Below are 14,941 nucleotides of genomic sequence, written 5' to 3'. Positions count from 1 at the left end.
GTGTAATTATTCAGGAAAATAGTTTACATATATATATATATAGGGTTGACGTTACAGATTAACGAAAATAGTCACATGTTCACATATCTGATAAATTCAACAAAATTCGATCACGAACACTTTTATAACGCGTCTCCATTGTCCAAGTCTATTTTTTCAAATAGAGGTTTTACCATTATACCCTTAGTTCCGTATCTTCCCCAAACATCTCTCCCTTTCAAATAAAAAAGTTCACACTTATTTAATGCATTTCTTGATGATCAGATCTCATCTTAGTTTCAAATTTTACATTTAAAAATCATTTAACTTATCATATTTTTTGTACTGGAATCGATATTGAGTCATAATCAAGCAGTGGAATTTATTGGGAGCGGTGAAAATGGCCGGAGGTAGCGGAAGGTCGCTGGAGCAAACTCCGACGTGGGCGGTGGCCGTCGTGTGCTTCGCCTTGGTTGCGGTTTCGATCCTGATCGAGCACATCATCTACTTAATAGGAAAGGTAACAAATTGCAAAAGTCTTACTACAAAATTTGACATTTCTTTTTCATAATATGATCTGATGATCACCAGTGGTTGAAGTCGAAGAACAAAAGAGCTCTGTTTGAAGCGCTTGAAAAGATAAAGTCTGGTAAGATTTTGATTTCATACTCATGATCATAATTCTTCAAATTCTGATTTATCTTTTATCTTTTAATTTGAAGAGTTGATGCTGCTGGGGTTTATATCGTTGCTGCTAACAGTTGGGCAGACTCCGATATCTAATATATGTATATCGAAGTCGGCTGGTGCGTCGTGGCATCCGTGCAGCAAAAGCGAGGAGGAGTCGAAGGCGGACGACGAGGAGAGCCACCGGAGAAGACTTCTGTGGATAGAAGGCGGCGCTAGGCGGATATTGGCCGGCGGCGGCAGCGACAAATGCGCAGAAAAGGTATTAGTATTTGATTTTGATGTCGTGATAATTATAGAGAAAATTAAGCGTAACTAAATAATGTGTGCATGATTGCAGGGGAAAGTACCATTTGTATCATCGGATGGAATACATCAGTTGCATATTTTCATCTTCGTTTTGGCCGTTTTTCATGTCCTTTATTGTATCATCACCATGGCCTTGGGAAGAGCTAAGGTATGGTACATATGTATTTTCACCTCATCTTCATCTCGTGTTTAAAACCATCCAATCCACCTACTTAATTATACCTTTAATTAATTAGATGAAAAGTTGGAAAGCATGGGAGAAAGAAACAACGACTGCTGAGTACCAATTTGCACACGGTACGTCCATTTTTGTGTTTTAGGTATTACTATTAATTTCGAATTACTACAAATTGATTATGTTTCTTCTTAACTATATATATTTATAGACCCAGAGAGATTCAGATTTGCAACACAAACATCATTTGGAAGGAGACACTTGAGCTTCTGGAGCAAAACTCCTATTCTACTATGGATTGTAAGTTTTTCCAACTAAATAAATCACCGCCATTCTCTAATTATTTCCTCAAATTGTATCGCCAATATTTATTTTTTTAATTATTGCAAATATATTTCAAAACTTGTATAGTAGAGACATTATAAGTCAACAAATATGTTGTCGTCTGAATCTTGTTATAAATACCTGTGCGCATATATATGTGGATATCATTGCATTTCATAAAGTTGAAGCAATCATACTGCTTTTTCAGGAAATTATTATAAAAACTACACCTACTCTATTCATCTTTTATTGCGTTCAAATTGCAGATTCAAGGTCAATAATTGTACTGTATACGGGGCTTGACCTTTTCAGCTTTTATAGCGCTTCAGTGTTTACCTTTTTCACTTAAGCCATCCACAATAGGAATAGCCCAGCCATAGCCTAGCTATAAACTCCTTTTGCTACATCATCTACACTAAAAATCCTCATACCACATCATAAATAGCCCAGCCATAGCCTAGCCACATCATAAATAGAACAGGCACATCAATAGCCACATCACTCAAAACTATATAAAACAAATAATTAACAATCACATAAAATACGCAATTTAATTTACGATACATATACGAGAAAATTCAATAATATTATTAAAATTTTAAAAGTACATTAATTAAAAAAAATTACATAATTAATAAAAAAACTACTGCCGTGCAGTCCTCCGCGCCCATAACTCTTCAATTAAATCCTTTTGGAGTCGAATATGAGCCTCCGTTTGGCGCATGTCGGGCAAGTCGCGTATATATAGTGTTTCAGAAACAAAAAAAAATTAAAAATTCGCGCTAGGCGGTGCGCTAGGTGATCCGGACGCTGCAATAGCGCCTAGCGGATCGCCTAGCGCCACGGAACCGCCGAGCGCTAGGCGGTTTTTGTTCGCGAAAATCACTGGGCGGCTGCAATAGACCGCCTAGCGCACCGCCTAGCGCTGGCGCTCGGCTAGGCGGTGCGCTAGGCGCTATTGTGGATGCTCTTACCATTGCACGCACAGTAATAAATCAACTCAAGTTTATTAGTTAATTAATTAATTAATGCCTTCACAAATTAATATATGAATAGATCATTCTTGAAGTCTCAATCACTTTTAGTTTAGCTTTGAATGTTAGTATTAATTAACCTCAAATAAATCCGTTATTGGTGTCGTTAATTTTTACTATCATGTACTTTAATTTGATTTTCAGGTTAGTTTCTTCCGACAATTTGTAAGATCTGTTCCAAAAGTGGATTACTTGACTCTTCGGCATGGATTTATCACGGTAAGTAAATCCCAGTTTTATCTGAACTTTATTGATTAACAAAATCTAATTTGGTTTCAAAGATATTATTGTGAAAATATGGTTCTTTTTTTTGAATTGTAAGCATTGTTTTATTACAGAAACTAATATAAGGATTGTTTTGTAAAATTAATGATCAGGCACACCTTGCACCGCAAAGCCATGAGCAATTTGATTTTCAGAAATATATCAATAGATCGCTTGAAGAGGACTTCAAAGTGGTTGTCGGAATTAGGTTCGTAAATTTTAATACTCCTTCCGTCCCCTAAAAATATGAACTTTCAAAACGACACAGGTTTTAATGCAAAATTGATAAATTAAGAGATGGTTAAAAAGAAAAGATGGTTAGTGGAAAATGAGTCTCATCTTATTAGAGAGAAATAAATTTCCTAATATAGAAAGTTTCTATTTGGACGGACCAAAAAAAAGAATTTTCATTTTTAGGGAACTGAAGGAGTATCTTATTTTTGCATGCTCACGTATATCTCAACTCATTACGTAACCTGTGAACTATAAACCATATGGAGTATATATCTCTAATACATTAACATTAAGGAACAGAAGCATTAATTTATGTTAAAAAAAATTAATATCGTAGAGCTAGCATTAATTTGTGCGTAAGAACATATAATCTTGTCAAAAATCAATTTTGACCATTAAGATCTATCGACTAAATTGATCCAGTTAATAGAATCAGAACGATCCTGCTCCTATGCATATGTGTACATTATTATATTTGCGTGCAAATCCCTTATAAATTATTTAATCATACTTGGAAAAGTCTATTTATGTCAACTAAAATAATGTACATTGAGCCTTAATATATGTATAAGAATGATTCGTATAGGTAAGACAAATGATTTAATCCTAATACATGCGTTCATCTTTCCCCTGGTTAAAAAAGATGAATTCACATTATGATTAATATTCTAGTTTGAACAACATATTTTAAAGTAGTATTTATTAATTTCTCATCGTCATTACTTTAGTTCTAATATGCTTTAATCATCTTGTTTGCAGTCCACCAATTTGGTTTCTTGCTGTGTTATTCTTGCTCGCCAGTAAGCACGGTGAGTTCCACGCGCATATGTATATCGATTAATTAATTAACCTATATATATCCTGCATGCTCAATTGTCTTCTAACGTGACTTCAGTGATACAAAATGGCATTTCAAATTTATTTTATTGTAGTGCTATTTTGTAAAGAGAAAATTCCAACGAAAATATATCTTTCTTATTTCAAGAAGGTATATATGATTGATTCTAGAATTCTTGGCTCATTATGATTGACCATAATTTAATTAATTGCTATTTTGTATGTGGGCAGGCTGGTATTCTTATCTTTGGTTGCCATTCATCCCATTGATTGTAAGTTGTGAATTTTCTGCATACACATTCGAAAGTTGACATAGTTAAAGACTTTAATCGATTAATTAGGTTGAAATAAAAATGTTGAAAATGGACAGGTGATATTAGTGGTAGGGACGAAGCTACAAGTGATAATTTCCAAAATGGCTCTCAGAATTAAAGAAAAGGGTGAAGTCGTTAAAGGCGTTCTTGTAGTTCAACCGGGAGATGACCTTTTCTGGTTTAATCGCCCACGCCTTGTACTCTACCTTATTAATTTTGTACTTTTTCAGGTACCTACTTTTTTAATTACTAATTATCCTAAGTTAATTTTAAATATCTAATTAATTAAAATTAATATGAATCTTTTTTTTTGAAATGTTGCAGAATGCGTTTCAACTCGCCTTCTTTGCATGGAGTTGGGTGAGTTTCATAGATGAGATACAAAATTATCAATATACTGGCATATAAAATGTTAACCTTTTATTTTGTTGAATAGTTTGAATTCGGATTAAAATCGTGCTTTCATGAGCACGTGGAGGATATCGTAATCAGGATCTCAATGGGGTAATTAAATCTTCCATATAATAATGCTCGCTTGTTTGAAATTAATACAGTTGAGTAACGATTTGTACTAATTTTGATCAACAGGATTCTCATACAGATACTTTGCAGCTATGTGACTCTCCCACTTTATGCCCTCGTCACTCAGGTATTATTAAATTAAGCATCCTACAAAAATTAATTACGTATTAGAATTATGTGTTTATTTATTTAATAAATAATGTACAGATGGGATCAAACATGAAACCGACGATATTCAACGATAGAGTAGCGAGGGCGCTAAGAAACTGGCACCACACGGCCAGGAAACACGTAAAAGAAAGCCGGCAAACGACTCCGTTGTCGAGCCGGCCTGCGACGCCCTCGCGCCACACGTCGCCCATCCACCTCCTCCGTCACTACCGCTCCGAAATGGACACCGTCGACAACTCCGACACCGAATCCCCGTCTCCCAGCCGGTTCCAGCGCCCTGTCTCCCATATCGAGGCAGAGGTGGAGCTCAGCTCCTCACAGGATCATCACATCACCATTCATGTGTCTAAGGAATTCTCCTTTGACAAGAGACCCACACAAAATAATTGATCATACATTCCCATTATTATATTATTTGTTTTCTTTCCATTTTTCCCCCCAAAATCTTTTGGGGGAGGGGGGAGATGAGTTCATCACCGGAAATAAGATTGAATTTCTTTTCTCCTTCCTATCTCCCGGTAGATTTAACTCAATTATATATTGGAAATCAGTGTAAATAAACCAAAAATTAGTTGTAAAAACAACAAATACTTTTTTTATAAACTCCATATAGCTTGTATGTTTATATACTCCCTCCGTCCCTGAAATTTTGTCACATTTTTCCATTTCCGTCCGTCTCATAAAATTTGTCACATTTCACATTTTACTATTTTTGGCAGTAGACCCAACATTCCATTAACTTATTGTCACTCACCTTTTATTATAAAACTAATACTTTAAAAGTAGGACTCGCATCCTACCAACTTTTTCAACTCACTTTCAATTACATTTCTTAAAACCCGTATCCGGTCAAACTATGATAAAATTTAGGGGACGGAGGGAGTATGATATAGTACAATTAAACCTACACATTTACTCTTCATTCATCCGAAATTCTCCCAATTTAATAATTTCAATTTCGACCAAATAGCGCAATGGATCTTCGTTGAATTGCAAGGATAAAGGCAAAGGGAAAAGTTCTGACGACGAAAGACACCAAATCCAGCCTAGGGTACTCCGATAGAATGGACAAGATTATAGGCGCATTGTTTATAAAGCCATGCATACTCCACTATGCTTGAAACAAATACGTTAACGTAACGATGAGCGAGGCAACTAGGAAACGACATTGTGGTCGTAAAACTTTTTGGAGTATTATTTTTACTTTTTAAATTAATGTATTTTTAGATTTTTATTAAGTAGTTTTCAAATTTGTATTTATTAATTTAATCGCAATTCACAAAAAATATTGGAGAGTAACAAAATAAAATGATGAGATGGAAATCGAATTGAGACCGGATTTGGGATGCGAATGAGACTGCATTGTGGGTTAAAAAGTGAATTGGCGATTTGGCAACTGAAATTGAAAGTTTTTTTTGTCAATTGAAATTGAAAGTTGTGGTTGAATAAGGGCATAACTAAAAAATTATATTGATGGGAAAAAAAAAAAAATATATATATATATATATATATATATATATATATATATATATAGGGTGCTGTTAGGTTGAGATTATTTAGCTAAATTGAGAAATGAGATGCAATCTCAGCCACTAATCCACAAGATTAATGAAATGTCAACAACTATCACATTATGTCAACATGGGGGTATAAGTGTCATTTCATTAATAAGATGACAGAAAAAAATAAAATTGTATTTGAAATCATTTTCTAAAACCCTCCCTAAAATTCTCTCTGAAAAATCAGTTGATCTTCATACAATTCACACAATTGTGCAAAATCGAAGACCTTCAAAATCTATGAAGTATACAGAAGCTGAAATTGAAGCTGAAGAATTTGAGCAATACCGTTTTTTCCCCCAAATTGAAGCTGAAGAATTTGAGCAATTGAAACATGAATATAGGAAGTAAACAGAAGAGGAGAAGACAATTGCGATGGCGAGAAGGTAGGGGATGAAGACGAGCGTGTTGGCGATTAGGTAGGAGGAGAGGCGGTAGACGTCATTGGAGGCTTCTCGGAGGAGGATTGGGCGCTCGTTGAGGAAGATCGGGAGGGTTTCGGTGGTGGGGGAGAGAAAGAAGGTGAGTGTGAACGCGAAGAGACCTAATCGCTTCTCGATCCCCAATTTGTCTAATCCGATGTTGATGTAGATCGTGCCGAGCACGATTTCGACTCCTACGGCTTGCAATGTGTTGGTGACGAGCAATTGCTTCGTTCTGTAAATGATTTTCCAGAATCGGAAGGATAGGAGTGTGAATTCGTGGATTCTCGAGCTTCCAGATCTGATTTTGTGTTCAATTGGAGGAGGAGAGATGGAATTCTCCTTTGACAAGAGACCCACACAAAATAATTGATCACACATTCCCATTATTATATTATTTGTTTTCTTTCCATTTTTTCCCCCAAAATCTTTGGGGGAGATTAGTTCATCACGGGAAATAAGATATTGAATTTCTATTCTCTTTCCTATCTCCCGGTAGATTTAACTCAATTATATGTTGGAAATCAGTGTAAATAAACCAAAAATTAGTTGTAAAAACAACTACTACTTTTTTTTATAAACTCCATATTGTTGGAAATAATGAGTTGGGGTCTTAAGGAGTGTTGGAAATAATAAAGTTTGAGTATCAAGACTATTGGAAAGAGACATCTTATACGCTCAAGGAATATAACATTAATTCTATTATAATTCCAAGTGTATAGTACCTAGGAGTATTTATTTCTCTAGCATTATAAATAGGACGATCAAGTGTATCACAAATCATCTTAATTCAATACAATTCCTAGTTTTATCATGGTATCAAGAGCAGAAACGGTTCTGTGGTTCAATCGAACTCAGAATTAAAATTCATCATTGTTCAAACCCTTCCCAAACCTTTCGACTAAGATCCAGCAGAAATCCAAAAACAACCAATCTCGAACCTTGGCTACAGATCCAGCAGAAATCTCTCAAACCTACACCCAAAAACAGCCAAAATCAAGTGAGTGTCAATCAACATGACAAACACCTTTGAAAACGTCTCAACTGGATTCAAGTTCGATGGGAGAAACTTCCCTGTTTGGGCAAGAATAATGCGAGTCAACGTTGGCAGTCGAGGAAAACTCCATCATCTTGAAGGAGATGAAGATCCTCCAAAAGCCGACGACCCAAAGTTCAAAACATGGCAGGAGGCAGATTTCACAGTGTTCTCATGGTTGATCCAGAATATGGATCAAAAATTGGTGATTCAATTCGCTCAACACCAGACAGCGAAGGAGATGTGGAAAATCTTCAACATTACATTTGGAGTCAGGGCTGACCCTGTGCAGGTGTACGACCTCGAGATCAAGACAAACAAATTAGTTCAAGAAAATGAATCCCTCGAAAGCTACTTGAGCAATTTACAAAATCTGTGGGTGAACACGGATGCTCGAAAACCTTGCCCATATGATTGTTGCGACAAAGGTATCAACATTTACAGAAAGGAACAAGAAATTAAACGGCTTTACCAATTTCTTGCCGTATTGGATGACAAATATGACAACCTCAGAAGAGAAATATTGAAGGATGAACCAAACGCTGAAACTGCCTTCAGCCTCATCAAACAAGAAGAAGCTCTGGCCGAAGTCTGGAAACCATCAGATAGTACCACCAACGTCAACGCCGACATAGGCGCCGGCTTCGGTGCTCGTCAGGGAGCACCACCGCCCCAGTCCGGTGGTCAAGACAGAGCACCACAGCCACCGCCGCCCTATCGAGGACCACCTCCACCACCACAATCACACAACAATTCCTCAAATCAGAGAGGAATCGACAAATCAAAATTGTATTGTACACATTGTGGGATGACAAAGCATACCAAAGAAACATGCTTCAAATTGGTAGGATTTCCAGAATGGTGGGAGGATGGACACAAACTGAACCGGAATTCAACCGGCAAGGGAAGAATGCAGTGGGGAGAGAAGAAGGCGCCGGCTTTGTCACTCCGACGGGCAGCCAAGGGGCTGTCCACGCCGGAAACAACGGCGGAAAACCGATTGAAATCTCGGTAGGCGGCGGATGGTGGGGCGTGAACGAAGGAGGAATCAACCGAGAAGCGGAGGCGGCGGGAGGCTCTGCCTCATTTACAAAATCAATTAAAGGTACAGGGTTTGAGGGTTTGACTTTGCCTCAAACCCTTCCACTTTTCTTTTTTATAAACCCGCCCCCACCCTCTTTCATGACAACCCCCATATTTATAAAAAATCTCATGTTGACCCCAACACTAGCATTAAATACTATAGTAGCCCAATCTCAATCCAAAATCGTTTTTCCGTATTAAGAGATAACCCAGAAATTTCCATTGCATGTCAAGTCACAAAAATAGATGGAAAAAATGAAAAAGGGTGGATTTTTTTATTGTGGGGCAACAGACACAATGTCATGTGATAGGTCTGACTTTGGAGAGTTGACTAAATCAAAAAGGACTTATATTGAAATAGCCAGCGGGGAATTTATATCTGTTGAGGGGTCGGGAACCATTCAAATATATCACCATCGTTGAGAATCCCTAATTGTCTCTTTGTGCCAGCTTTGTCTAAGAAATTGTTATCTGTCAGCCATGTTACACGAGAACTCAATTGCACCCTTCTAATAAATCCCAAATTTTGTTGTCTACAGGATATCCGGACGGGGAGGACTATTGGGCGTGGCACTGAGCATCATGGGTTATACTATGTGGATGAGACGGTTCAAACTGGCGAAGGAATGTTGGCTCATGGAAATTCAGAACGGGAAGCTTGGTTATGGCATAGGCGGTTAGGGCATCCGTCTACTAGTTATTTAAGTATTATTTTTCCGCATCTAGATTTGAGTTCTGTTTTGCACTGTCAAACTTGTGTTTTGGCTAAAAGCCATCGAAAAACTTTCAGACCCAAAAACACTAGAGTTGATAATATTTTTTCCTTAATTCATTTTGATGTGTGGGGCCCATCTCCAGTTGTGGGGGGAAATGGTTTTTGATATTTTATTTATTGGTGATTGCACTCGCATGACATGAGTGTATTTTCTCAAAAATAAATCAGATGTTTTTTCCAAATTTTCAGACTTTTACACCATGATCCTTACCCAATTTCAAACAAAAATTAGAACCCTTAGGTCTGATAATGGGGGGGGGGAGTATGTTAATACTCAGATGAAAGAATTTTGCACCAATAATGGCCTCATCCATCAAACCTCATGTGCTTACACCCTCGAACAGAAAGGAGTTGCCGAAAGGAGAAACCGTATAATCCTTGAAATGACCCGAGCCATCATCCTAGATTCAAAAGTACCAAATTTTTTCTAGTCTGAAGCCGTGGCTACATCAATTTACACCTTCAATCGTCTCCCCACCAAAGCCCTTTGCCTTAAAAATCCTATCCAGATGTTATCCAGCATGACTACAATTCCTCCTGCCTTATCCCTCAAACCTCATATTTTTGGGTGTTCGGTGTTTGTTCATATTCCAAAACATGAGCGAACAATACTATCCCTGTGTGCAACCAAATGTGTTTTTATTGGGTATGGTGTCAATCAGAAGGGAGAAGGGGTATAGGTGTTATAATCCAAAAACTCGTCAAGTGATTACCACAATGAACAACACCTTCTTAGAATCTGAGTTTTTCTACAACACCCAACTTACCAGTCAGGGGGAGAGGGAAATTACTAGTGTTGACTCGATAAGTTGGCTACTTATGCCGAATAACCATAATCCCACTAAAGGTCCACCAGAGCCAAATAATACTGCCGACGAACCTGACTTAAACACATCTCAACCTATGGTTCATGGTAGCACTCCAATACCGCCCCCTCCGATATATGAGGTAAACAATCATGTTGAAAACTTTGTTACTACTACTGCTGACCCTGTCATTACAGAAGAAAGAATGGAGGAAGTCATAGACGAAGATACATGGCAGTATATCTTACCACCCCGAAGTAACTGTGGTGTTCCTCCCAAACGATACTCACCGGAGAGACCAAGTAAACGAGCAAAATATCCAGTAGGGAGTGTGGCAAAGGCAAATATGACAAGACTGGGAACAGCTTTTGAGGCAGCCCTATATGGAGAAGAAGAAATCCCACAAACTGTGAAAGAAGCCCTGAAGATCAAACACTGGAGAGAAGCAATGATGGTAGAGTTGAGAGCTCTAGAAAGAAATAAGACATGGAAAAAGTGTCGGCTACCAAAAGAGAAGCGAATTGTGGGGTGCAGATGGGTCTTCACTATCAAACGAAGACCCGATGGAACCATCGAGAGGTACAAGGCTCGGCTCGTGGCTAAAGGCTACACTCAAACTTATGGAGTTGATTACTCCGAAACTTTCTCGCCAGTGGCAAAGATGAATACTGTTCGAGTTCTGCTTTCTATAGCGGCAAACAAGGATTGGCCCATGTACCAGTTCGATGTTACTAATGTATTCTTGCATGGTGAATTAAAAAAATGAAGTTTACATGGAAGCTCTGCCAGGTTTCGAAGATGATTTTGAAGATGAAGAGGTTTGCCAATTGAAGAAAACCTTATATGGGTTGAAACAGTCTCCAAGAGCTTGGTTAGGGAGATTTACAGAAGCCATGAAGAAGTACGATTACCTACAGAGTAATGCAGATCACACTCTATTCATGAAGAAGAGAGGAGATAAAATCACGTGCCTGATAATCTACGTTGATGATATGATCATCACAGGAGACGATTGTGAAGAGATAGAGCAACTGAAGAAGAATTTGGCAAGAGAGTTTGAAATGAAGGATTTGGGAGCACTCAAGTATTTTCTGGGAGTCGAAGTCCTAAGATCAAAGGCGGGGATCTTCATAAATCAAAAGAAGTATACATTAGATCTCCTAGCAGAGACTGGTATGATGGAATGTAAGCCGGCAGACATACCAATCGCTGTCAACCATGGACTTAAAATCACGGAAGGAGCTAATTTGGCAGATAAGGAAAGGTATCAAAGACTGTTTGGAAAACTGATTTATTTTTCACATACCAGACATGATATAGCTTATGCTATTAGCGTGATAATTCAATTCATGCACCGACCTCAAGATGATCACCTTGAAGCAGCGTTGAGGGTTGTCAAATATCTCAAAAGGACTTTTGATCATGGGATAATGTTTAGACGTGGCAACCATCTTGAAATCCACGGCTATACCGACGCTGACTGGGCAGGAAATCCGATTGACAGAAAATCAACTTCAGGGTACTTCACATTTGTTGGGAGGAATCTAGTCACTTGGAAAAGTAAGAAGCAAAAGGTCGTGTCATTGTCAAGTGCAGAAGCTGAATTTAGAGGAATCAGGAATGGATTAACTGAAATCTTATGGCTCCGAAGATTGATGGATGAGCTTGGTCTTTTGTCACAGAAGACCTGTCAGATTTTTTGTGACAATAAAGCTGCAATCAGTATCGCAGAGAATCCAGTTCAACATGACCGAACAAAACACATTAAGGTAGATAGACACTTCATCAAGGAGAATATTGAAGATGGAATTGTTGAGTTCCCATTTGTTAGGTCAAAAGAACAACTTGCAGATATTCTGACAAAAGCAGTTGGAGCAAATGATTTTTCAGAAGCTCTTAGCAAGTTAAGTATCGGAAACCCTGTTACTTAACTTGAGGGGGAGTGATGGAAATAATGAGTTGTGGTCTCAAGGAGTGTTGGAAATAATAAAGTTGGAGTATCAAGACTATTAGAAAGAGACATCTTACAAGTTAAAGGAATATAACATTAATTCTGTTATAATTCCAAGTGTATAGTACCTAGGAGTATTTATTTCTCTAGCATTATAAATAGGACGATCAAGTGTATCACAAATCATCTTAATTCAATACAATTCCTAGTTTTATCACATATAGCTTGTATGTTTATATACTCCCTCCATCCCTGAAATTTTGTCACATTTTTCCATTTCCGTCCATCCCATAAAATTTGTCACATTTCACATTTTACCATTTTTTGTAGTAGACCTCACATTCCATTAACTTATTCTCACTCACATTTTATTATAAAACTAATACTTTAAAAGTAGGACTCACGTCCTACCAACTTTTTCAACTCACTTTCCATTACATTTCTTAAAACCTGTATCCGGTTAAACTGTGATAAAATTTAGGGGACAGAGGGAGTATGATATAGTACAATTACACCTACACATTTACTCTTCACTTATCCGAAATACTCCCAATTTAATAATTTCAATTTCGACCAAATTGCGCAATGGATCTTCGTTAAATTGCAAGGATAAAGGCAAAGGGAAAAGTTCTGACGACGAAAGACACCAAATCCAGCCTAGGGTACTCCGATAGAATGGACAAGATTATAGGCGCATTGTTTATAAAGCCATGCATACTCCACTACGCTTGAAACAGATACGTTAACGTAACGATGAGCGAGGCAGCTAGGAAACGACATTGTGGTCGTAAAACTTTTTGGAGTATTATTTTTACTTTTTAAATTAATGTATTTTTAGATTTTTATTAAGTAGTTTTCAAATTTGTATTTATTAATTTAATCGCAATTCACAAAAAATATTGGAGAGTAACAAAATAAAATGATGAGATGGAAATCGAATTGAGACCGGATTTGGGATGCGAATGAGACTGCATTGTGGGTTAAAAAGTGAATTGGCGATTTGGCAACTGAAATTGAAAGTTTTTTTTGTCAATTGAAATTGAAAGTTGTGGTTGAATAAGGGCATAACTAAAAAATTATATTGATGGGGAAAAAAAAAATATATATATATATATAGGGGAGTGATCAAGATATAACTAATCTTAAGTGTATAACTAGAGAACAAATCTCAGCCACATATCTTAATGGAACAAATATTATTTATTTTAATAATATAAAATAGGCCAAGGGTATTTTTGGAAATTACATTATCAAATTCAAATTTACGTGATTTCCTTTCTTTCTCCTTCCAAATCTGCGATCAAATCTCCTTCGATTTGGGGCGGCGCTGATGCAGGCACTGGCGACGTGGCAGAGTTGGGGCGGTTGGTTGTGATGGGCGTCGCATCGTGTTGATGTTGGTGGTGGTAGCCGTGATTTGGTGATAGCGGGAGCGGAGCTGCGTTGGTGCGCCACGGATTGTGTGCGGCGGTGATATTAGTTGAGAGAAACTCCGTCCAAGGACACTGTTGTTGAGAGCGATACGGCAGCAGCTGCGGTGTGTTAGTGATGGATGATTTCTTGGGCTTGTGTTTTTTGGATGGCATTGTTGGAAGTAAGGTTTGTGGTATGAGAATGTGGTGATGAAAGGGGATGTATCATGTATGTATATTGGTAGGTGGCCCTTGGTCCCAAGCTTGATCAATTATTCATTTTATGAAATGTAAATTGTTTAGTTTGAAGAGATTTTCAAAAAATAAGAGTGATGTGTTTTGTGAACAAGAGTGAAGCGTTTTGTGAACAAGAGTGAAGTAAAATCAGAATAAGAGTGATGTGTTTTGTGAACAAGAGTGAAGCGTTTTGTGAACAAGAGTGAAGTAAAATCAGAATAAGAGTGATGTGTTTTGTGAACAAGAGTGAAGTAAAATCAGAATAAGAGTGATGTGTTTTGTGAACAAGAGTGAAGCGTTTTCTGAACAAGAGTGAAGTAAAATCAGAATAAGAGTGATGTGTTTTGTGAACAAGAGTGAAGTAAAATCAGAATAAGAGTGATGTGTTTTGTGAACAAGAGTGAAGTGTTTTCTGAACAAGAGTGAAGTGTTTTGTGAACAAGAGTGAAGTAAAATCAGAATAAGAGTGATGTGTTTTGTGAACAAGAGTGAAGTAAAATCAGAATAAGAGTGATGTGTTTTGTGAACAAGAGTGAAGTGTTTTGTGAACAAGAGTGAAGTAAAATCAGAATAAGAGTGATGTGTTTTGTGAACAAGAGTGAAGTAAAATCAGAATAAGAGTGATGTGTTTTGTGAACAAGAGTGAAGTAAAATCAGAATAAGAGTGATGTGTTTTGTGAACAAGAGTGAAGTAAAATCAGAATAAGAGTGATGTGTTTTGTGAACAAGAGTGAAGTAAAATCAGAATAAGAGTGATGTGTTTTGTGAACAAGAGTGAAGCGTTTTCTAAACAAGAGTGAAGTAAAATCA

The 14,941-nt window shown here is 37.4% G+C and overlaps 1 protein-coding gene across 1 annotated transcript; it reads left to right on the top strand.

The window, feature by feature from the left end:
• Nucleotides 1-200: 200 nt before the first annotated feature.
• On the top strand, nt 201-5,475 carry LOC121741845 (MLO-like protein 6). The gene is made up of 15 exons (XM_042134777.1): nt 201-499; nt 571-628; nt 702-928; nt 1,007-1,123; nt 1,212-1,272; nt 1,362-1,450; nt 2,653-2,727; nt 2,886-2,980; nt 3,766-3,815; nt 4,075-4,115; nt 4,214-4,387; nt 4,482-4,517; nt 4,594-4,661; nt 4,746-4,806; nt 4,887-5,475. Exons 1-15 carry the CDS (start codon nt 380-382, stop codon nt 5,238-5,240), a joined length of 1,626 nt encoding a protein of 541 aa, XP_041990711.1. The 5' UTR covers nt 201-379; the 3' UTR covers nt 5,241-5,475.
• Nucleotides 5,476-14,941: the final 9,466 nt, after the last annotated feature.

This window comes from Salvia splendens, chromosome 1 (genome assembly GCF_004379255.2).
Source record: "Salvia splendens isolate huo1 chromosome 1, SspV2, whole genome shotgun sequence".
Taxonomy (NCBI): domain Eukaryota; kingdom Viridiplantae; phylum Streptophyta; class Magnoliopsida; order Lamiales; family Lamiaceae; genus Salvia; species Salvia splendens.
The sequence above is the reverse complement of the archived record's forward strand: the minus strand, read 5'-3'. Positions and strand labels throughout refer to the sequence as shown.